This window comes from Petromyzon marinus, chromosome 1, assembly GCF_048934315.1.
Source record: "Petromyzon marinus isolate PM22_M1 ecotype Great Lakes invasive population chromosome 1, UKy_Petmar_22M1.pri1.0, whole genome shotgun sequence".
NCBI classification, from domain to species: domain Eukaryota; kingdom Metazoa; phylum Chordata; class Hyperoartia; order Petromyzontiformes; family Petromyzontidae; genus Petromyzon; species Petromyzon marinus.
In genome coordinates, this window is record NC_133667.1 from 15830722 (window position 1) to 15855092 (window position 24371).

Here is a 24371-nt window from a genome sequence, read left to right on the forward strand (position 1 = left end):
CGCAGCGCGCTAACCGCTACACTACCGCTCCCCACACACACGTACACACACATACAAACACACATATACACACACGTACACACACATACACACACGTACACACATGTACACACACACGTAACCACACACACGTACACACACAAACACATATACACACGTACACACACATACACACATGTACACACAAACGTACCCACACACACGTACACACATGTACACACACACGTACACAAGAGTACACACACATACACACGAACGACACACTTGCCACTAGGTGGCGGTGATGTTATCACGGTTATTGTGCCAGGCTAGGTGCACGTTTAGGCCTTGTGAAGTGTCGACGCGCCCGCTGGCACAAGTGTCACGGGACTCCCCAGCAGGTATCATGGGTTGACTGCTGCTGTGCCAGGCTAGGTGCAGGAGGAGGTCACGGGACAGACCCAGCAGGTGCCATGGGTTGACTGCTGCTGTGCCAGGCTAGGTGCAGGAGGAGGTCACGGGACAGACCCAGCAGGTGCCATGGGGTGACTGCTGCTGTGCCAGGCTAGGTGCAGGAGGAGGTAACGGGGACAGACCCAGCAGGTGTCCTGGGTTTGACTGAGATGACTGACCGATGCAGACAAACACACAGACACACCCACACAGCCTCTTTTCCACCTGTACACACACACCTGCAAAAAAAAGACAAAGATCCCCCGTGTAGCCTTTAACAGACTGTTGGGGCAAGTGCTGTTAGCGAGTCGCGTAGCGCCTATGAAGGCCGGCACTGTGGCACACGAGGGGGTGGGTGGCCAGCACCCGGCCGCCTTTGTCTCCCACAGTGGCGATGTTTACTGCGCTTGAGGCTGAATCGACCTGTAGGGGAGACGCCCAGGACCGGTTCAGATATCCGCCACCGTTAATGGTCGTGAGCGGGAATCGAACTCAGGCCTCGGGGGGGTGGGGGGGGGGTTTCAACACAGTGCGGATTCACAGACACCCACAGACAAAGATCCCTTTGTGAGTCTACGGGTCTCTGTGTGAGTCTATGGGTCTCTTTGTGAGTCTACGGGTCTCTGTGTGAGTCTATGGGTCTCTTTGTGAGTCTACGGGTCTCTGTGTGAGTCTATGGGTCTCTTTATGAGTCTACGGGTCTCTGTGTGAGTCTATGGGTCTCTGTGCGAGTCTATGGGTCTCTGTGCGAGTCTATGGGTCTGTGTGAGTCTATGGGTCTCTGTGTGTGTCTGTGGGTCTCTGTGTGAGTCTATGGGTCTCTCTGTGTGAGTCTCTGGGTCTCTGTGTGAGTCTATGGGTCTCTGTGTGAGTCTACGGGTCTCTGTGTGAGTCTATGGGTCTCTGTGTGAGTCTATGGGTCTCTCTGTGTGAGTCTCTGGGTCTCTGTGTGAGTCTATGGGTCTCTGTGTGAGTCTATGGGTCTCTCTGTGTGAGTCTATGGGTCTCTCTGTGTGAGTCTATGGGTCTCTGTGTGAGTCTATGGGTCTCTGTGTGAGTCTCTGGGTCTCTGTGTGAGTCTATGGTGCCTCTCTGTGTGAGTCTATGGGTCTCTCTGTGTGAGTCTATGGTCTCTCTGTGTGAGTCTATGGTCTCTCTGTGTGAGTCTCTGGGTCTCTACACAATTACAGCTACATGCGACCACATTATCAGGACGCTGTTCAGAACCAGCGGGCAAATTGACTTGAGAGATGAAGAGAGATGAAGAGAGATGAAGAGAGAGGAAGAGAGAGAGGAAGAGAGAGAGTGTGAGAGGAAGTGAGAGAGGCCCAAACGGAATCTCTTGAACAGGGGTCACGGAGTCGGCAGCACGGGCGACTGGGGGAAGAGAGACGGGGGGGGGGGGGGGGAGACCATGGGGGTGGACGAGGAGGATGAGCCGGAGAGCAATCGGGAGGGTGGAGCAGAGCGTGGGAGAGTGGAGCGTGGAGTGGAGCATGGAGTGGAGCGTGGAGTGGAGCATGGAGTGGAGGGGAGCGTGGAGTGGAACGCGGAATGGAGTGGAGCGTGGAGGGGAGCGTGGAGTGAAGAAGCGTGGAGTGGAGCGTGGAGCGGAGTACGGAGAGGGAGGGGAGTGAGGAGTGGAGAGGAGCGTGGAACTGAGCGTGGGGAGTGAAGCGTGGAGTGGAGTACGGAGCGGAGCGCGGAGCGGAGCGGAGAGTGGAGCGGAGCGCGGAGCGGAGCGTCACCACTTCCAGAGCGTTCTGGGCGGCGACACCGACCCCCACGCCCCCCCCCCCCTCCCCACCGCGAAGGGGTCGGGCCGCCCTGGCAAATACTGCGGCGGCGCGCGCCGCGTTCACACATCGACCGTGCAGAGTGCCGTGCCCGGCGGACGTTAAAGACCCCCCGCGGGCATCGCTCGATGGCACGCTGGGATCACACAAAAGACAAAGGTGCCCCGTGTGACCTTCACAGACTGCTGGGGGCAAGTGCTGTTAGCGAGCAGCAGCAGCAGTGCCTATGGAGGTCGGAACGGCATCATCACCATCGCCACCATCACCATCGTCACCATCACCATCCTCATCACCATCATTATTATTATCAATGACCACGATCATCACCATCACCATCGTCATCATCGACATCACCACCACCGCCATCATCACCACGACCACCAATCACCATCATCATCAATGACCACGATCATCACCATCACCATCGTCATCATCGCCATCACCACCACCGCCATCATCACCACTACCACCAATCACCATCATTATCAATCACTACGATCATCATCACCACCACCACCACCACGATTATCACCATCACCAACACCACAAATCACCACGATCATCACCACCACCAACACCACCAATCACCATCAATCACCACGACCATCATCACCACCACCACCACCAATCACCACGACCATCATCACCACCACCAACACCACCAATCACCATCAATCACCACGACCATCATCACCACCACCACCAATCACCACCACCACCAATCATCATCAATCACCACGATCATCACCACCACCAACACCACCACCAATCACCATCAATCACCACGACCATCATCACCACCACCACCACCAATCACCACGACCATCATCACCACCACCAACACCACCACCAATCACCACCACCACCAATCACCACAATCACCAATCACCACCAATCGTCATCAATCACCACGCCCCCCCCCCCGTAGGCGGACTGTGGGACAGCGCCCCCAGAGGAGCTGGACACTTACATCCCGTGGGACCGGGACAGACCCGGGTCGGAATTCCGGTCACTCTTGGGTCCCAGGAGAGCGTTCCTGGGTGAGTGACGTGGGGTGGGGGCGGGGGGGTGGGTGGGGGGTGGGTGGGGGTGGGTGGGGGTGAAGGAGGAAAAGGTGAAGGGGGGGAAGAGGGGGAGGGGGGAATGGGGGAGGGGGGTTAGGGGGAGGGGGAACAGGGGAGGGGTGGGTGGGTTGGCAGGGGTAAGGAGTGGGGGGGGCAGGGGGGGTAAAGGAGGGGGAGGAAGGGGGAGGGGGGGCAGGGGGGGTAAAGGAGGGGGAGGAAGGGGGAATGGAGGGAGGGACGTACACGTCATCACGCATCATCGACGTCACTTACCGTTGGATCTTCTGCCCCCCCCCCCCCCCCACTGACCATCAAGGAGCATCACCACAAAGACAAAGATCCCCCGGGTAGCCTCAAACAGACCATCGGGGCAAGTGGCTGTGAGCGAGTAGCAGCGCGAGGTGGTGGGGCGCGCCAGCACCACGCCCGGCCGCCTTTGTCTCCCCAGGTACTCATTTGAGGCCGAGTCGACCTGGGGGGGGGGGTCCTCGTGTGAACGCGTCACTGATGATGACCACGTGCGTGCGTCACTGAACACGTGTCAGTGATGACACACGGCACGTGTCAGTGATGACACACGGCACGTGTCAGTGATGGCACACGGCACGTGTCAGTGATGGCACACGGCACGTGTCAGTGATGGCACACGGCACGTGTCAGTGATGGCACACGGCACGTGTCAGTGATGACACACGGCACGTGTCAGTGATGGCACACGGCACGTGTCAGTGATGACACACGGCACGTGTCAGTGATGGCACACGGCACGTGTCAGTGATGGCACACGGCACGTGTCAGTGATGGCACACGGCACGTGTCAGTGATGGCACACGGCACGTGTCAGTGATGGCACACGACACGTGTCAGTGATGACACACGGCACGTGTCAGTGATGGCACACGGCACGTGTCAGTGATGACGCACGACCCGTGTCACTGATGACGCACGGCACGTGTCAGTGATGACACACGGCACGTGTCACTGATGACACACGGCACGTGTCAGTGATGACGCACGGCACGTGTCACTGATGACGCACGACACGTGTCACTGATGACGCACGGCACGTGTCAGTGATGACGCACGGCACGTGTCACTGATGACGCACGGCACGTGTCACTGATGACGCACGGCACGTGTCAGTGATGACGCACGGCACGTGTCAGTGATGGCGCACGGCACGTGTCAGTGGAAACGCACACACACACACAGACGTGTGCACACACTCCTGTCACTGAGAACGATCGACGCACGCCAGCACGCACGGCACTGAAATGGAACGCACGCGTTAGTGGGAATGCGACGCGCACATGAACGCACGCCCACATGAACACACGCGCACGTGAACGCACGCGCACGTGAACGCATGCCCACATGAACACACGCGCACACGAACACACGCGCACGTAAACGCATGCCCACATGAACGCACACGCACATGAACACGCGCACGTGAACGCATGCCCACATGAACGCACACGCGCATGAACACGCGCACGCGCAGACACACGCGCAGCACAAAGACAAAGATCCCCCGTACAGCCGTGACAAACTGTTGGGGGCAAGTGCTGTTAGTGAGCAGCAGCAGCAGCAGCAGCGCCTGTGAAGGGAGGCTCCACCGGGCGTTTGGAAATCGCCTTGCGTCATGGTCACGGAGGACTGTCGGGAACGACGACGATGATGACGATGATGATGACGACGATGACGATGATGACAATGACGACGAGGGCGATGATGACGACGATGACGACGATGATGACGACGACGACGATGACGTTGATGACGACGACGATGATGATGATGACGACGATGATGACGTTGATGACGATGACGACGATGACGAGGATGATGATGATGACGTTGATGACGACGTCGACGACGATGATGATGACGACGACGACGACGATGATGATGACGACGACGATGAAGACGACGATGACGAGGATGATGCTGATGACGACGCTAATGATACTGATGATGATACTGATGATGACGACGCTGATTATGACGATGCTGATGATGATGACGCTGATGATTATGCTGATAATGATGACGCTGATGATGCTGATAATGACGCTGATGATGATGCTGATACTGATGATGACGTCGCTAATGATTATGCTGATAATGACGCTGATGATGATACAGATGATGATACTGATGACAAAGTGGGGGTTCTAAGAGCCACTTAGGAGGGGGGTGGGGGTGACAATAGCGGTGGTGATGATGACGGAGCTTGCTGACGATTGTGTTAACGACGATGACTACGATGACTATGATTGTGTTAACGACGATGACGACGATGATGACTACGATGATGATTGCGCTGACGCTGCGATTACGGACGCTTGTGATGCCGATGACTGCGCTTGAGCAAGCCTCATTGCTCGTGCGTGTGCGCGACTGTGTGTGTGCGACTGTGTGTGCGTGTGTGTGAGTGTGTCTGTGTACGACTGTGTGTGCGTGTGTGTGTACGACTGTGTGTGCGTGTGTGTGTGCGACTGTGTGTGTGTGCGACTGTGTGTGCGTACGACTGTGTGTGTGTGTGAGTGTGTCTGTGTACGACTGTGTGTGTGCGGCCGTGTGTGTGCGGCCGTGTGTGTGTACGACTGTGTGTGCGTGTGTGTGTGACTGTGTGTACGTGCGTGCGGCCGTGTGTGTGCGTGTGTGTGTGCATGTGTCTCTGCCTACGCGTGTCCCTGCACGTGCGTCTCTCGATGTGCGCGTCTCCTCGTGTCTCCACGCGTGCGTGTGTCTGCAAGTGTCTCCCCACGTGTCTCCATGCGAGCGTGTGTCTGCAAGTGTGTCTCCCCACGTGTCTCCATGCGTGCGTGTGTCTGCAAGTGTCTCCCCACGTGTCTCCATGCGAGCGTGTGTCTGCGCGCGTGTCTGTAGGCAAGGTGTGTGTGTGTGGAGACACGTGCATGCGTGTGTGTAGACACGTGCGTGTGCGTGTAGACACGTGTGTGTGTGTATAGACGCGTGCGTGTGTAGATGCGTGTGTGTGTGTAGAAGTGTGTGTAGACGTGTGTGTGTGTAGACGTGTGTGTGTGTGTAGACACGCGCGCGTGTGTGTGTGTAGACACGCGCGCGTGTGTGTGTGTAGACACGCGCGCGTGTGTGTGTGTAGACACGCGCGCGTGTGTGTGTGTAGACACGCGTGTGTGTGTGTGTGTAGAAGCGTGCACCCACGCGTCGCTGGCGATGGAGGAGTTGCGCGACACCGACTTTGGCGAGAGGTCGTAGTCGCTGTCGGAGCGGTAGAGGAAACTTTCGCGGCGCGCGCCGTGCGGGAAGGCCGCGTGCAGCACGAGGCCGCCCGAGCCGGGGCTCGCCTGCGCCTCCAGCGGGCTGCGGCCCGGCGAGACGCCATTCTCCACGTCGAAGCTGCGAGGAGGTGGAGGAGGAGGTGGAGGGGGTGGAGGTGGTGGAGGAGGTGGGGGTGGTGGAGGAGGTGGTGGGGGAGGAGGGGGAGGAGGAGGTGGGGGTGGAGGAGGTGGAGGAGGGGGTGGAAGTGGAGGAGGGGGAGGAGGTGGGGGTGGAGGAGAGGGTGGTGGAGGAGGTGGAGGAGGTGGGGGTGGAGGAGGTGGTGGAGGAGGACGTGGAGGAGGGGGTGGAGGAGGTGGAGGAGGAGGTGGTGGGGGAGGAGGTGGAGGAGGGGGAGTAGGTGGAGGAGGAGGTGGTGGGGGAGGAGGTGGGGGAGGAGGTGGAGGAGGAGGTGGTGGAGGAGGGGGAGGAGGAGGGGGTGGAGGTGGAGGAGGAGGTGGTGGAGGAGGGGGTGGAGGAGGTGGAGGATGAGGAGGAGGTGGTGGAGGAGGTGGAGGAGGAGGAGGATGAGGAGGAGGTAAGGAATGTTATTGACGACGACGACACAAACAACAACACAACAAACACAACAACAAACACAACAACAGAACAACAAACACAACAACAACACAACAACACAAACACAACAACACAACAAACACAACAACACAACAACAACACAAACACAACAACAAACACAACAACACAGCAAACACAACAACAAACACAACAACAAACACAACAACAACACAACAAACACAACAACAACACAAACACAACAACAAACACAACAACAACACAACAACAACACAACAACAAACACAACAACAACCGCCGTTCGCCGTCAAGTGGCAGGGACGTTACGGGGACAGACCCAGCAGGTGCCATGGGTTGACTGCTGCTGTGCCAGGCTAGGTGCAGGAGGAGGTCTGAGAAGCCTGCCAGATGCACCACCACCACCACAGCTGTGCTCCCCGCTGGTTCAAAGTTGCTGCGTTTTATCCGCCCGGCGTCCCCGCTCGTTGTTGTGAGCAGTCGCTCCCCTCTGCCCTCTCGTCGTTGTGGCTGGAGTGGGGGGGAGGGGGGCGACTGCCTCCCTACTGCCTGAGTCGCCGCACTGTGCACCTAGCCTGGCACTGCCCAGCAGTAGCGCCCCCTTCACGAACCGCGTGCGGTGGCGTAGCGAGCCCGGCGACCCGAGTTCGATTCCAACAGCGGTGACGATTGTGTGAACCTGGTCCTGGGCCTCCCCTAGGTCGACTCAGCCTCAGATGAGTAGCTGGTGTAGCGGTGTGCGTAGTAAACATCGCCACAAGGGAGACAAAGGCGGCCGGGCGTGGTGCTGGCCACCCACGTGTGCCACGGTGCCGGCCTTCATAGGTGCTCGCTAACAGCACTTGCCCCGACAGTCTGTTACAGGCTACACGGGGGATCTTTGTCTCCTTCATAGGCGCTGCTGCTACTCGCTAACAGCACTTGCCCCAGCAGCCTGTTAGAGGCTACACGGGGGATCTTTGTCTTTGTCTCCTTCATAGGCGCTGCTGCTACTCGCTATCAGCACTTGCCCCAGCAGTCTGTTAGAGGCTACACGGGGGATCTTTGTCTTTGTCTCCTTCATAGGTGCTGCTGCTACTCGCTAACAGCACTTGCCCCGACAGTCTGTTAGAGGCTACGCGGGGGATCTTTGTCTTTTGGTGTGATCGAGTACACACGCGAACACACGTGAGTGTGTATTTATGCGACTATATATCGATGTTTTATGGCTTTTATTTAATTTATTGGTGAGGGATTTTTAATTTATTTATTTAGCCTTCGCAAAGTCAACAGCCTCCTGTAGGCTGCGCCAGCGACTCAAAGCGGCGCACGGCTAAAAGGCAGAGACAAAGGTCTCCCGTGTAGCCTCTAACAGACTGTCGGGGGCAAGTGCTGTTAGCGAGTAGCAGCACCTATGAAGGAGACAAAGACAAAGGTCCCCCGTGTAGCCTCTAACAGACTGTCGGGGCAAGTGCTGTTAGTAGTGAGTAGCAGCAGCTATGAAGCAGACAAAGATCCCCCGTGTAGCCTCTAACAGACTGTCGGGGCAAGTGCTGTCAGCGAGTAGCAGCAGCACCTATGAAGGAGACAAAGACAAAGATCCCCCGTGTAGCCTCTAACAGACTGTTGGGGCAAGTGCTGTTAGTAGTGAGTAGCAGCAGCTATGAAGCAGAGAAAGATCCCCCGTGTAGCCTCTAACAGACTGCTGGGGCAAGTGCTGTCAGCGAGTAGCAGCAGCAGCACCTATGAAGGAGACAAAGACAAAGGTCCCCCGTGTAGCCTCTAACAGACTGTCGGGGCAAGTGCTGTTAGCGAGTAGCAGCAGCAGCACCTATGAAGGAGACAAAGACAAAGGTCCCCCGTGTAGCCTCTAACAGACTGTCGGGGCAAGTGCTGTTAGCGAGTAGCAACAACTATGAATGTCGGCACTGTGGCACACACGAGGGGGTGGGTGGCCAGCACCACGCCCGGCCGCCTTTGTTTCCCCAGTGGCGACATTTACACACCACCACACCAGGTACATTACTCATTTGATGCTGAGTCGACCTAGGGGATGCCCAGGACCGCTTCGGATGATCGTTTGCTGGTGTGATAATCGTCACCACCAAAAGACAAAGATCCCCCGTATAGCCTCAACAGACTTCTGGGAAAAGTGCTGTTACCACCACCACAACTACAATCACCACCACCATCACTACCAATACCATCACCATCACTACCAATACCATCACCACGACTATCACCAAAGACAAAGATCCCCCGTATAGCCTCAACAGACTTTTGGGAAAAGTGCTGTTACCACCATCACCACCACCACAACTACAATCACCACCACCATCACTACCAATACCATCACCACGACCATCAGTAAAGACAAAGATCCCCCATATAGTCTTCACAGACTTTTGGGGAAAGTGCTGTTACCACCACAACTACAATCACCACCACCATCACTACCAATACCATCACCACGACCATCAGCAAAGACAAAGATCCCCCATATAGTCTTCACAGACTTTTGGGTAAAGTGCTGTTACCACCACCATCACTACTAACACCATCACCACGACCATCACCAAAGACAAAGATCTCCCATATAGTCTTCACAGACTTTTGGGAAAGTGCTGTTACCACCACCACAACTACAATCACCACCACCATCACTACCAACACCATCACCACGACCATCACCAAAGATCCCCCATATAGTCTTAACAGACTGTTGGGGCAAGTGCTGTTAGCGAGCACCTATGAAGGCCGGAACGGCACACGAGGGGGTGGGTGGCCAGCACCACGCCCGGCCGCCTTTGTCTCCCCAGTAGCAATGTTTACTACACACCGGTCCAGGTACTCATTTGAGGCTGAGTCGACCTAGGGGAGGCCCAGTACCAATTCAGATATACGGGCACACCACTACACAAAGACACAGACAAATATCCTCCCCTATAGTCTCTAACAGACTTGGGGCAAGTGTTGTTAGCGAGTAGCAGCAGCGTCTATGACGGAGACAAAGATCCCCCGTGTAGCCTCTAACAGACTGTCGGGGCAAGTGCTGTTAGTAGCGAGTATCAGCAGCGCCTATGAAGCAGACTAAAGGCAACGATCCCCCGTGTATCCTCTAACAGACTGTCGGGGCAAGCGCTGTTAGCGAGTAGCAGCAGCAGCACCTACGAACGCCGGCACTGTGCTACACGACACGTGGTGGGTGGGGTGGCCAGCAACCACGCGCGCCCGGCCGCCTTTGTCTCCCCCAACAGTGGCGAACGTTTCACGGCGCAGCAGGCAAAGCTAATTTGAGGCCGAGTCGACCTAGGGGGGGGGGGGGGAATGCGGCGCGTGGTACCGGCTGCATCGGCGCTGCGCGATGTCGATGGGCAGGTGGACGGCTCTCGGTGACCCCAGCAGAGGCGGTCCCTGCAGACCCCTCGCCCGCACCCCCACACGGCCAGGGGACGCCATGGGGTGGGGGTCACGAGGGGGGGGGGGTGTGGGGGTCACGAAGATTGCGCAACCGCTGCCCAGGTGGGAGAGTCGCTGGGCTTGGTTTTGGTTCACGAGGGGCTCTCCCCACTGGCTCGCTCACCCGCTCACTTAAGTCACCCACTCACTCGCTCGCTTCGTCGCTCACTCAGTAACTCGCTCACTTAGTTACTCGCTCACTTAGTTACTCGCTCACTTAGTTACTCGCTCACTTAGTTACTCGCTCACTTGCTCACTTACTGAGCCACTTACATACTCGCTCGCTCCGTCACTCGCTCGCTCCATCACTCCGTCACTCGCTCAGTCGATCCTCCAGCCAGTCGCTCGCTCGCTCCATCACTCCGTCACTCGCTCGCTCACTCGCTCGCCTGAGACTCTGTGACGGGGCCCGTGCGAGCGAGAGGGTTTATAAGGGGAATCGATGTTTCATGGTCCACGTTTTATGAGTCTTCCTGTCTCCTCCAATCACGGACTCTCTTTCTTCAAATCTCTCTCTCTCTCTCTGTACAGTGAGGGAAAAAAGTATTTGATCCCCTGCTGATTTTGTACGTTTGCCCACTGACGAAGAAATGATCAGTCTATAATTTTAATGGTAGGTTTATTTGAACAGTGAGAGACAGAATAACAACAAGAAAATCCAGAAAAATGCATGTCGAAAATGTTATAAATTGATTTGCATTTTAATGAGGGAAATAAGTATTTGACCCCCTCTCAATCAGAAAGATTTCTGGCTCCCAGGTGTCTTTTATACGGGTAACGAGCTGAGATTAGGAGCACACTCTTAAAGGGAGTGCTCCTAATCTCAGCTTGTTACCTGTATAAAAGACACCTGTCCACAGAAGCAATCAATCAATCAGATTCCAAACTCTCCACCATGGCCAAGGCCAAAGAGCTCTCCAAGGATGTCAGGGACAAGATTGTAGACCTACACAAGGCTGGAATGGGCTACAAGACCATTGCCAAGCAGCTTGGTGAGAAGGTGACAACAGTTGGTGCGATTATTCGCAAATGGAAGAAACACAAAATAACTGTCAATCTCCCTCGGCCTGGGGCTCCATGCAAGATCTCACCTCGTGGAGTTGCAATGATCATGAGAACGGTGAGGAATCAGCCCAGAACTACACGGGAGGATCTTGTCAATGATCTCAAGGCAGCTGGGACAATAGTCACCAAGAAAACAATTGGTAACACACTATGCCGTGAAGGACTGAAATCCTGCAGCGCCTGCAAGGTCCCCCTGCTCAAAAAAGCATATATACATGCCCGTCTGAAGTTTGCCAATGAACATCTGAATGATTCGAGGACAACTGGGTGAAAGTGTTGTGGTCAGATGAGACCAAAATGGAGCTCTTTGGCATCAACTCAACTCGCCGTGTTTGGAGGAGGAATGCTGCCTATGACCCCAAGAACACCATCCCCACCGTCAAACATGGAGGTGGAAACATTATGCTTTGGGGGTGTTTTTCTGCTATGGGGACAGGACAACTTCACCACATCAAAGGGACGATGGACGGGGCCATGTACCTTCAAATTTGGGTGAGAACCTCCTTCCCTCAGCCAGGGCATTGAAAATGGGTCGTGGATGGGTATTCCAGCATGACAATGACCCAAAACACACGGCCAAGGCAACAAAGGAGTGGCTCAAGAAGAAGCACATTAAGGTCCTGGAGTGGCCTAGCCAGTCTCCAGACCTTAATCCCATAGAAAATCTGTGTAGGGAGCTGAAGGTTCGAGTTGCCAAACGTCAGCCTCGAAACCTTAATGACTTGGAGAAGATCTGCAAAGAGGAGTGGGACAAAATCCCTCCTGAGATGTGTGCAAACCTGGTGGCCATCTACAAGAAACGTCTGACCTCTGTGATTCCCAACAAGGGTTTTGCCACCAAGTACTAAGTCATGTTTTGCAGAGGGGTCAAATACTTATTTCCCTCATTAAAATGCAAATCAATTCATAACATTTTTGACATGCGTTTTTCTGGATTTTTTTGTTGTTATTCTGTCTCTCCCTGTTCAAATAAACCTACCATTAAAATTATAGACTGATCGTTTCTTTGTCAGTGGGCAAACGTACAAAATCAGCAGGGGATCAAATACTTTTTTCCCTCGCTGTACGTACACGTGCCGCGACTGCTGACGGTACAGTTGACGCTCCTGCTGATGCTGTACGCACATTGGACTTCTTTCGCACCGTACGTAGCCGCTTTCGATGCAGATTTAAAAGGGCATGGCTTCCAGTGGGTCCCCGAATTTCATAAGTCACCCACACGCACTCCCAATCACACTCTCTCTCTCTCACACTCTCTCCCAATCATCACACTCCCTCAATCACCACTCACACTCTCTCTCTCTCACACTCTCTCCCAATCATCACACTCCCTCAATCACCACTCACACACTCTCTCTCACTCTCTCCCAATCATCACACTCCCTCAATCACCACTCACACTCTCTCTCACACTCTCTCCCAATCATCACACTCCCTCAATCACCACTCACACTCTCTCACTCTCTCTCCCAATCATCACACTCCCTAGTCCACAATGCGCCCTCTCTCTCGCACACTCTCTCTCACACTCTCTCTCACTCTCTATCTCTCACACTCTCTTTCTCACACTCTCTATCTCTCACACTCTCTCTCTCACACTCTCTCTCACACTCTCTCACACTCTCTCTCACACTCTCTCTCACTCTCTCTCACACTCTCTCTCTCTCACACTCTCTCACACTCTCTCTCACACTCTCTCTCACTCTCTCTCACACTCTCTCTCTCGCACACTCTCTCTCACACTCTCTCTCTCACACTCTCTCTCACACTCTCACACTCTCTCTCACACTCTCTCACACTCTCTCTCTCTCACACTCTCTCTCTCACACTCTCTCTCTCACACTCTCTCACACTCTCTCTCTCACACTCTCTCGCACACTCTCTCTCACACTCTCTCTCACACTCTCTCACTCTCTCTCACACTCTCTCACTCTCTCTCTCTCACACTCTCTCTCACTCTCTCTCTCTCACACTCTCTCGCACACTCTCTCTCTCTCTCTCACACTCTCTCTCTCACACTCTCTCACACTCTCTCACTCTCTACCTCTCACACTCTCTCACACTCTCTCTCTCACACTCTCTCTCACACTCTCTCTTGACTCTCTTGCCACTCTCTCCCCGGTCCTTACACATTCAGCTCTCCGAATTCTCAGACTTATCACTCTCACACACTCCCACAAAAGGAAAAGACCCCCCCCCCCCCCCGTGTAGCCTTAACAGAGCATTGGGGCAAGCGCTGTTAGCGAGTAGCAGCAGCAGCAGCTACTATGATGGAGACAAAGATCCCCCGTGTAGCCTCTAACAGACTGTCGGGGCAAGTGCTGTTAGCGAGTAGCAGCACCTATGAAGGAGACAAAGATCCCCCGTGTAGCCTCTAACAGACTGCTGGGGCAAGTGCTGTTAGCGAGTAGCAGCAGCGCCTATGAAGGAGACAAAGACAAAGATCCCCCGTGTAGCCTCTAACAGACTGTCGGGGCAAGTGCTGTTAGCGAGTAGCATCAGCAGCACCTATGAAGGAGACAAAGACAAAGATCACCCGTGTAGCCTCTAACAGACTGTCGGGGCAAGTGCTGTTAGCGAGTAGCAGCAGCGCCTATGAAGGAGACAAAGACAAAGATCCCCCGTGTAGCCTCTAACAGACTGCTGGGGCAAGTGCTGTTAGCGAGTAGCAGCAGCATCTATGAAGGAGACAAAGACAAAGTTCCCCCATGTAGCCTCTAACAGACTGCTGGGGCAAGTGCTGTTAGCGAGTAGCAGCAGCATCTATGAAGGAGACAAACAAAGATCCCCCGTGTAGCCTCTAAAAGACACGTGGGGGTGGGGGGGGTGGGGGTGGCCAGCAACCACGCACGGCCGCCTTTGTCTCCCCAATGCCGGTGTTCATGCACCGCACCAGGTACTCATTTGAGGCTGAGTCGACCTAGGGGGAGGGTCCAGGAGTGGACCCGGGTTCAGATATTCGTCACCGATGTTGGCCGTCAGCAGGAATCGAATTCGTGTGACCGGAGCGGTAGTGTAGCGGGCAGCGTAGCCGCTGACCGCTACACTACCGCTCCCCCTCAAACGCTCATCTCGCCGCGGTGGCTAGGAGATGTTGACTACCTCGCTTGGTGTACAGGAGGTCGTGGGTTCGATCCGGACCCTGACGATGCCTGCTGCTGCTGTATATTTGGAGTCTGCGTGTCTCTCTCTCTCAGTGGTCGCGTGGATTTTTCTCCGGGTCCTCCGGATTTCCCCCCTACACATTTAGAAACGACGTCACCACGCGTTTGGACTATTTGACTGTCCACGTGATGATGACGACGATGATGGATAAGCCACTTTCGTTGGAGAATCTCATTTGCGATTAAGCAGGTCGCTTCTGTAAAAGAGCTGCAACAGCTCAGAGGGGCCTTTGCCCGATTCGATAAAACTAGTTTAGTTTCACCCTCTCACCCCCCATAGCCTACGACGAGCCCATGGACTTCGCACAGAAACCCACAGACACCCACAGAAACCCACAGACACCCACAGAAACCCACAGAAATCCACAGACACCCACAGAAACCCACAGACACCCACAGAAACCCACAGAAATCTACAGACACCCACAGAAACCCACAGACACCCACAGAAACCCACAGAAATCCACAGACACCCAGAGAAACCCACAGAAACCCACAGACACCCACAGAAACCCACAGACACCCACAGAAACCCACAGAAATCCACAGACACCCACAGAAACTGACAGAAATCCACAGACACCCAGAGAAACCCACAGAAACCCACAGAAACCCACGGACACCCAGAGAAACCCACAGACACCCACAGAAACCCACAGACACCCAGAGAAACCCACAGAAACCCACAGAAACCCACAGACACCCACAGAAACCCACAGAAACCCACAGAAACCCACAGATACCCAGAGAAACCCACAGAAATCCACAGAAACCCACAAACACCCAGAGAAACCCACGGAAGACTCATCACGCAGTCCGGTCCGCGCGACGCGATCTCGCGGCGCGTTCAGATGCGCCGCTTCCGCGGCCGTCTGGAACGCTCTCTCTCTCTCTCGGTCTCTCCGTTTTCCCTTCCGATGTCAGGCAGCCAACTGGGGATGCCGATCTCGATTTGAAGCTTTCGCGACTGCATGAATCCACACACTCCTTGGCTCTTTGGGTAAAGTCACGTAGCAGGTGGAAAATGAAATAAAATAAAACGACGTTTCGATCGCAGCGCGAGCGTCCATCATCAGGTGATGAGGGTTGCCCGTGTTGCGATGTTTCACTTCGAACCCACGCGACTTTGCCGAAGAACTGTGATGCCCGGGCGCGCTTTGAAATCGTCGCCCCGATATCGCTGGAGCGGCGCGTTGTGTCCAGACGGCCGTGCCACCGGAGGCCCGCGCGCTTTAATGACGATGCTTTTGCAACAAACAAGTGAAGAGGAGGGGTGTCGATTTGCTCCATGATAGAGGGCCTTTTGTTGTTGTTGCTGCTGTTGTCGGGTTGGTTCGCGTGAATGTATAAATGTTGCGTCGTTAAAACCCGCCACCAGCCGACACAGCCAGCGAGCGAGGGTTGTGTCGCGTGAACAGAACGTGGCCAGTTCGTCGCTAGTGCAGCACTAGTGTGTAGTGCAGTCTATAGTGTAGTGTAGAGTATAGTGTAGTGTATAGTGTAGTGTATAGTAGTGTAGAGTATAGTGGTGTAGTGTATAGTAGTGTATTGTATAGTAGTGTATAGTAGTGTAGTGTATAGTAGTGTAGTGTATAGTAGTGTATAGTGTAGTGTATAGTAGTGTAGTGTATAGTGGTGTAGTGTATAGTAGTGTATTGTATAGTAGTGTAGTGTATAGTAGTGTAGTGTATAGTAGTGTAGTGTATAGTAGTGTAGTGTAGAGTATAGTAGTGTAGTGTATAGTAGTGTAGTGTATAGTAGTGTAGTGTATAGTAGTGTATTGTATAGTAGTGTAGTGTATAGTGTAGTGTATGGTAGTGTAGTGTATAGTAGTGTTGGGTATTGTGTATAGTAGTGTAGTGTATAGTAGTGTAGTGTATAGTAGTGTAGTGTATAGTAGTGTAGAGTATAGTAGTGTAGTGTATAGTAGTGTAGTGTATTGTATAGTAGTGTAGTGTATAGTAGTGTAGTGTATAGTAGTGTAGTGTATAGTAGTGTAGTGTATAGTAGTGTAGTGTATTCTGTATAGTAGTGTAATGTATAGTAGTGTAGTAGTGTATAGTAGTGTAGTGTATAGTAGTGTAGTGTATAGTAGTGTAGTGTATAGTGTAGTGTATAGTAGTGTAGTGTATAGTAGTGTAGTGTATAGTGTAGTGTATGGTAGTGTAGTGTATAGTAGTGTTGGGTATTGTGTATAGTAGTGTAGTGTATAGTAGTGTAGTGTATAGTAGTGTAGTGTATAGTAGTGTAGTGTATAGTAGTGTAGAGTATAGTAGTGTAGTGTATAGTAGTGTAGTGTATTGTATAGTAGTGTAGTGTATAGTAGTGTAGTGTATAGTAGTGTAGTGTATAGTAGTGTAGTGTATAGTAGTGTAGTGTATTCTGTATGGTAGTGTAATGTATAGTAGTGTAGTGTATAGTGTAGTGTATAGTAGTGTAGTGTATAGTGTAGTGTATGGTAGTGTAGTGTATAGTAGTGTTGGGTATTGTGTATAGTAGTGTATAGTGGTGTAGTGTATAGTAGTGTATTGTGTAAAGTAGTGTATAGTGTAGTGTATAGTGTAGTGTATAGTGTAGTGTATAGTGTATTGTATAGTGTATTGTATAGTAGTGTAGTTTATTGTGTATAGTAGTGTAGTGTATAGTGTAGTGTATAGTCGTGATCTAACCCAAAAACCTCTATTGTGGATGATATTGGTCACCAAAGCCTACGTGGTAAACCGCAATTTACCGTTTATAGCAATCTTATCTCCAGGTGAGGGTTAAAACCTATGAACGCGGTGGTTCTTTAACCTTTACTTCAGATTTGCAGTAAAGGTTATTTTCTTTTTAATACATAACACAAAATGTTAATAGCTACACAGGGGTTTGATGACACGAAGTGAAAGTGTAACTTACGTTGCCCTTGACTTAATTTTGTGTGTCGATGATTTACCTTCTAAGACAACAATTGCCCATGTCTCGCACCCCCCCATCCCCAGGGGTGTACGTGCACCCCCACAGGTTAAGAAGAACCACTACTATAGACTACACTATAGACTACACTATAGACTACACTATAGACCACACTATAGACCACACTATAGACTACACTATAGACCACTATAGACTACACTATAGACTACACTATAAACTACACTATAGACCACACTATAGACCACACTATAGACTACAATATAGACTACACTATAGACCACACTATAGACTACACTATAGACTACACTATAGACGACACTCTAGACTACACTACAGACTACACTATAGACTACACTATAGACTACATTATAGACTCTAGACTATACTCTAGACTACACTCTAGACTACACTATACTATAAACTACACTATAGACTACACTATAGACCACACTATAGACCACACTATAGACTACACTAAAGACCACACTATAGACCACACTATAGACCACACTGTAGACTACACTATAGACTACACTATAGACCACACTATAGACTACACTATAGACCACACTATAGACCACACTATAGACTACACTATAGACTACACTATAGACCACACTATAGACTACACTATAGACCACACTATCGACCACACTATAGACCACACTATAGACTACACTATAGACTACACTATAGACTACACTATAGACCACACTATAGACCACACTATAGACCACACTATAGACCACACGATAGACTACACTATAGACCACACTATAGACTACACTATAGACTACACTATAGACTACACTATAGACTACACTATAGACTACACTATAGACTACACTATAGACCACACTATAGACTACACTATAGACTACACTATAGACTACACTATAGACTACACTATAGACCACACTATAAACTACACTATAGACCACACTATAGACTACACTCTAGACTACACTATAGACTACACTATAGACCGCACTATAGACTACACTATAGACTACACTATAGACTACATTATAGACTCTAGACTACACTCTAGACTACACTATACTATAAACTACACTATAGACTACACTATAGACCACACTATAGACCACACTATAGACTACACTACAGACCACACTATAGACTACACTATAGACCACACTATAGACTACACTATAGACCACACTCTAGACTACACTATAAACTACACTATAGACCACACTATAGACTACACTATAGACCACACTATAGACTACACTATAGACCACACTATAGACCACACTATAGACTACACTATAGACCACACTATAGACCACACTATAGACTACACTATAGACTACACTATAGACTACACTACAGACCACACTATAGACTACACTATAGACCACACTATAGACTACACTATAGACTACACTATAGACCACACTATAGACCACACTATAGACTACACTATAGACCACACTATAGACCACACTATAGACCACACTATAGACTACACTATAGACCACACTATAGACCACACTATAGACTACACTCTAGACCACACTATAGACTACACTATAGACTACACTATAGACCACACTGTAGACCACACTATAGATTACACTACATACCACACTATAGGCTACACTCTAGACTACACTCTAGACTACACTATCAACAACACTATAGACTACACTATAGACTACACTATAGACTACACTATAGACTACACTATAGACTACACTATAGACTACACTCTAGACTTCAATACAGACTACACTATAGACTACACTATAGACTACATTACAGACTCTAGACTATACTATAGACTACACTCTAGACTACACTATACTATAAACTACATTATAGACCACACTATAAACTACACTATAGACCACACTATAGACCACACTATACACCACACTATAGACCACTCTACAGACTACACTATAGACCACACTATAGACCACACTATAGACTACATTATAGACTCTAGACTACACTCTAGACTACACTCTAGACTACACTATACTATAAACTACACTATAGACTACACTATAGACCACACTATAGACCACACTATAGACTACACTATAGACTACACTATAGACTACACTATAGACCACACTATAGACCACACTATAGACTACACTCTAGACTACACTCTAGACTACACTATAGACTACACTATAGACCACTATAGACTACACTATAGACCACACTATAGACTACACTATAGACCACACTATAGACCACACTATAGACTACACTCTAGACTACACTATAGACCACATTATAGACTACACTATAGACCACACTATAGACTACACTATAGACTACACTCTAGACTACACTATAGACCACATTATAGACTACACTTTAGACTACACTTCTAGACTACACTGTAGACCACACTATAGACTACACTACAGACCACACTATAAGCTACACTCTAGACTACACTATCGACTACACTATCGACTACACTATAGACCACACTATAGACTACACTATAGACTACACTATAGACTGCACTATAGACTACACTCTAGACTACACTATAGACGACACTCTAGACTTCACTACAGACTACACTATAGACTACACTATAGACTACATTACAGACTCTAGACTATACTATAGACTACACTCTAGACTACACTATACTATAAACTACATCATAGACTACACTCTAGACTACACTATAGACCACACTATAGACCACTCTATAGACCACACTATAGACCACACTATAGACCACACTATAGACTACACTATAGACTACATTACAGACTCTAGACTATACTATAGACTACACTCTAGACTACACTATACTATAAACTACATTATAGACTACACTCTAGACTACACTATAGACCACACTATAGACCACACTATAGACCACACTATAGACTACACTCTAGACTACACTATAGACTACACTATAGACCACATTATAGACCACACTATAGACTACACTATAGACCACACTATAGACCACTCTACAGACTACACTATAGACTACACTATAGACCACACTATAGACCACACTATAGACCACTCTACAGACTACACTATAGACTACACTATAGACCACACTACAGACTACACTATAGACCACACTATAGACCACACTATAGACTACACTATAGACTACACTATAAACTACACTATAGACTACACTATACTATAAACCACACTATAGACTACACTCTAGACGACACTCTAGACGACACACACACACACAGAGCGGTCCCTGACCTCCACCGTAGCCTTGCACCACCACCATCCACTTGCTTCCCCATGCCTCGTCCCAGTGACCAGATATCGCGTCAACAACTCCCAAGCGGCTTCGGCGAGGCGGAGTTGTTGGCGGTGCCCGTCGCTTCAAGTTGCGTCTGACGACGACGAGTGATGATTTTTTTACTTTTTGGTACCTCCTACAAAAAATAAAATCTGGCCACGTTCTCGCACGTGTCCAGAAAGGGGGGGTGGGGGCGGAATCTTTGCACCGCAAGGTTTAGAAGGAACCCACTGGGCTAGTTTAAATATCACTCTGCCTCTCTCTGTCTCTCTCACCACCACCCCTCCCCACCCTCCCCCATCACTGTCGCTCCAAAATATCTCTCTCGATCTCTCCACCCGATCTCTCTCTCTCTCGCAATCTCCGAATCACAGCTCTTTCTCTTCCAGAGAGAACCGCTCACTCGCGCACTTCGTCTGGCATGGGAAGCACCGGCTCAGGCCGGGCGTTCTCTGCCTGCCGGTGGGCGAGGGTGGCCAGGGTCTGGTGGACGTCGCCGCCAGGGTCACGAGCTTCAGGCTCATGGCCGGCAGGCGGCTGCCGTACGACCGGGAGGAGCTACCCTGGAAGTCGCCGGCCATCGCCCTGCTGAGGAATGGAGGGGGGTGCCTGGGGTACGGAAAGGAGCTCTTCCTGATGGGCCTGAGCCTGGCCGACTACACGAGGCTGCCAGGTTATCACCAGAGCCTCTTGGACGCGTGGCGGAGCTTCGGGTGGAGCAGAACGCGCGTGCCCTACGACCTCGCGCAGTTCCTGAACGGCCTCTTCCAGGGGATGAGAGGAGAGAGGACCCTGGCTCTACGCCTCACATCAGCAGGGCTGCAGACAGTCTTCGACCTCGTGTAGGCCCCCACCAGCGCAAGTGGAAGACCGCAGCTGAGATCGCCGGCACCGCTAGGGGACTCCGCTCCATGCTCGCTGGGGAGAAGCTGCTGCGGGACGTCGCTCCTCGCCATGAAGGAGCTGCGCCTGAAGCTGGAGGCGCCGGAGGATGGTGGCGGCCCTCTCCCCCCCTGCTCCTCCTTCAAGGAGTTGTGCTTCTCCTGCACGCAGCCCCCTGGCCACAGCGACTCCGGCAAGCTACTGAAGCTCCGAGGCTGCAGGAACGTGCCCCTGAAGAGCGACCCAAGCAAAGCGCTCTACACGTGGCTGTGTCAAGGCGCTGCATTCCTGTGACCTGGCTGACCTACCGGACACAAAATGGAGAGACCATTTCTCTCCCCTCATTGTGACCGCCCCTCAGCGGAAACAAATGTACAAAGTCTCCCGTAGCCAAACGCTTAGCGGTGACCTCCGGTGGAGGTTGGCACACTGCACGTTACCATCGGCCGTGTGGCTCAGCCGAATCTAGCCGGGGGTAACAGACTTGGTGCATTTCCTGCGGTGCCAGGGAGGATCTGTCCCACAAGTACTTACGCTGCCAGCGGCTCAACCCAATGTTCCGCCTTTTGGGGGACATCTTCAGGAAACTGGGGGTGCCCTTCTCCAACAGCAGCTTCGTATATGGGGTGGTGCCTTACCTGGCTAACAAGCGCCATGACCTCGCCAACTTCGCCTGTGTTCAGGCGAAGTTGGCGGTGTACAGAACGAGGAAGAAGACGCTGCAAGGTGACACTGACGGCTGCTCTGTGCTGCTTCCAGTGTTCAGGGGCCTGCTCAAGGCGCGGCTCCGGCTGGAGCACGCCACGTACCACACACACGTGTCGGTGATGTGCAGCGCGTCTTCTTAGAACGCTGGGAGCCGGACAAGCCCCTCTCTGTACCGGCGTGGACGGCACCACCCCACGTGGTCACCTTCTGAAGCGCTCGCTCGTCACCGTGACGTGCGCGATGACCACCACCACCACCACCACGTGACTCTTATTTTGTGTTGTGCACGGTACATTTAGCGCCACAGCGCGTGGATTTATAGCGTGTTTGTTTATTTGTGTTGCTGGTGACTTTGTGTGTTTCATATCGGAATCGCCTCCAGTGCTGTTGCTGCTGCCGGCAATAAAGTTGTCAAAAAGTAAAAAAAGTCTCTCTGTCTCTCGCCCCCCCCCTGTCTCTAATTGCACCCAGCACGATCCTTGCCACCACGCACACGTCTATCAATATCCCTCAACACGAAGACAAAGATCCCACACACCCCACACCCCTCCCCCATGTAGCCTTCACAGTGGCAGTGAGTAGCACCACCAGCAGTAGCACCGGCGAGCGTTGATGATGCTACTACTACTGCTGCTGCTGATGCTACTGCTGCTGCTGCTGATGCTACTGCTGCTGATGCTACTGCTGCTGATGCTGCTGATGCTCCTGCTGCTGATGCTGCTGATGCTGCTGATGGTGCTGCTGCTACTGCTGCTGCTGATGCTCCTGCTGCTGATGCTGCTGATGCTACTGCTGCTACTGCTGCTGCTCCTGCTGCTGATGCTGCTGATGCTAGTGTTGATTATGCTACTGCTGCTACTGCTGCTGATCCTACTGATGATCCTGATGCTACTGCTGATACTGACCATGCTACTGCTAGTACTGCTGATGCTAGTACTGCTGATGCTGCCGCTGATACTGATGATGATGCTGCTGCTAATGGTGCTGATGCTACTGCTGATACGGATGATGATGCTGCTGCTAATGCTGCTGATGCTGCTGCTGATGCTACTGCTGATACGGATGATGGTGATGCTGTTAATGCTGCTGATGATGCTGCTGATGCTACTGCTGATACGGATGATGATGCTGCTGTTAATGCTGCTGATGCTGCTAATGGTGCTGATACGGATGGTGATGCTGCTGCTAATGCTGCTGATGCTACTGCTGATGCTACTGCTGATACGGATGATGATGCTGTTGTGTGCTGCTGCTGATGCCGACGAAGCTACCGGCGAGAGTCCCAGTGCTGTGTTGCACGTTGAACTTATTTTGCACCGTACGTAGCCAACCGTGCTAATCGGAGGTGCCACACAAACTGAAGACTGATAGAGGGGAGAGAGAGGGGAGAGGAGAGAGAGGGGAGAGAGGGGAGAGAGAGGGGAGAGAGAGGGACACGTGGAGTGTGTTCGTGGTGGGAGCTACACGGGCCAATATCAAAGACACCGATCCCATCGCCCCCGTTGTGACTTTTATCCATACAAGATGACACACAGAGACACGCACACAAAGACACGCACACACAGAGACACACACAGACACACGCGCACGCAAAGACACAACAACAACAACCGCCATTCGCCACTAAGTGGCGGTGACGTCACCACGACGCTTGTGCCAGGCCACGTGCACCTTGAGGCCACGTGGAGTGTCGAACGCCCGCTGGCAGGAGGTCACGGGGCAGACCCAGCAGGTGCCACGGGTCGACTGACTGAGATGACTG

General features: G+C 51.8%; 1 protein-coding gene across 3 annotated transcripts in view; it reads right to left on the reverse strand.

Moving 5' to 3' along the window:
- The window catches only part of LOC116941629 (3',5'-cyclic-AMP phosphodiesterase 4C-like), a 197578-nt gene that overhangs the window by 86538 nt on the left and 86669 nt on the right, over nucleotides 1–24371 (reverse strand). For 2 of the 3 annotated variants that reach the window (XM_076063703.1, XM_076063586.1), the window contains exons 2-3: nucleotides 6485–6679; nucleotides 3199–3264 (exon numbers count right to left, since the gene is read on the reverse strand). In XM_076063703.1, the coding sequence (XP_075919818.1) occupies nucleotides 3199–3200 (2 nt within the window). In that variant the 5' untranslated portion in view covers nucleotides 3201–3264; nucleotides 6485–6679. The remainder of the gene's footprint in view (nucleotides 1–3198; nucleotides 3265–6484; nucleotides 6680–24371) is intronic. The other variant, XM_076063642.1, reaches the window with a different exon arrangement.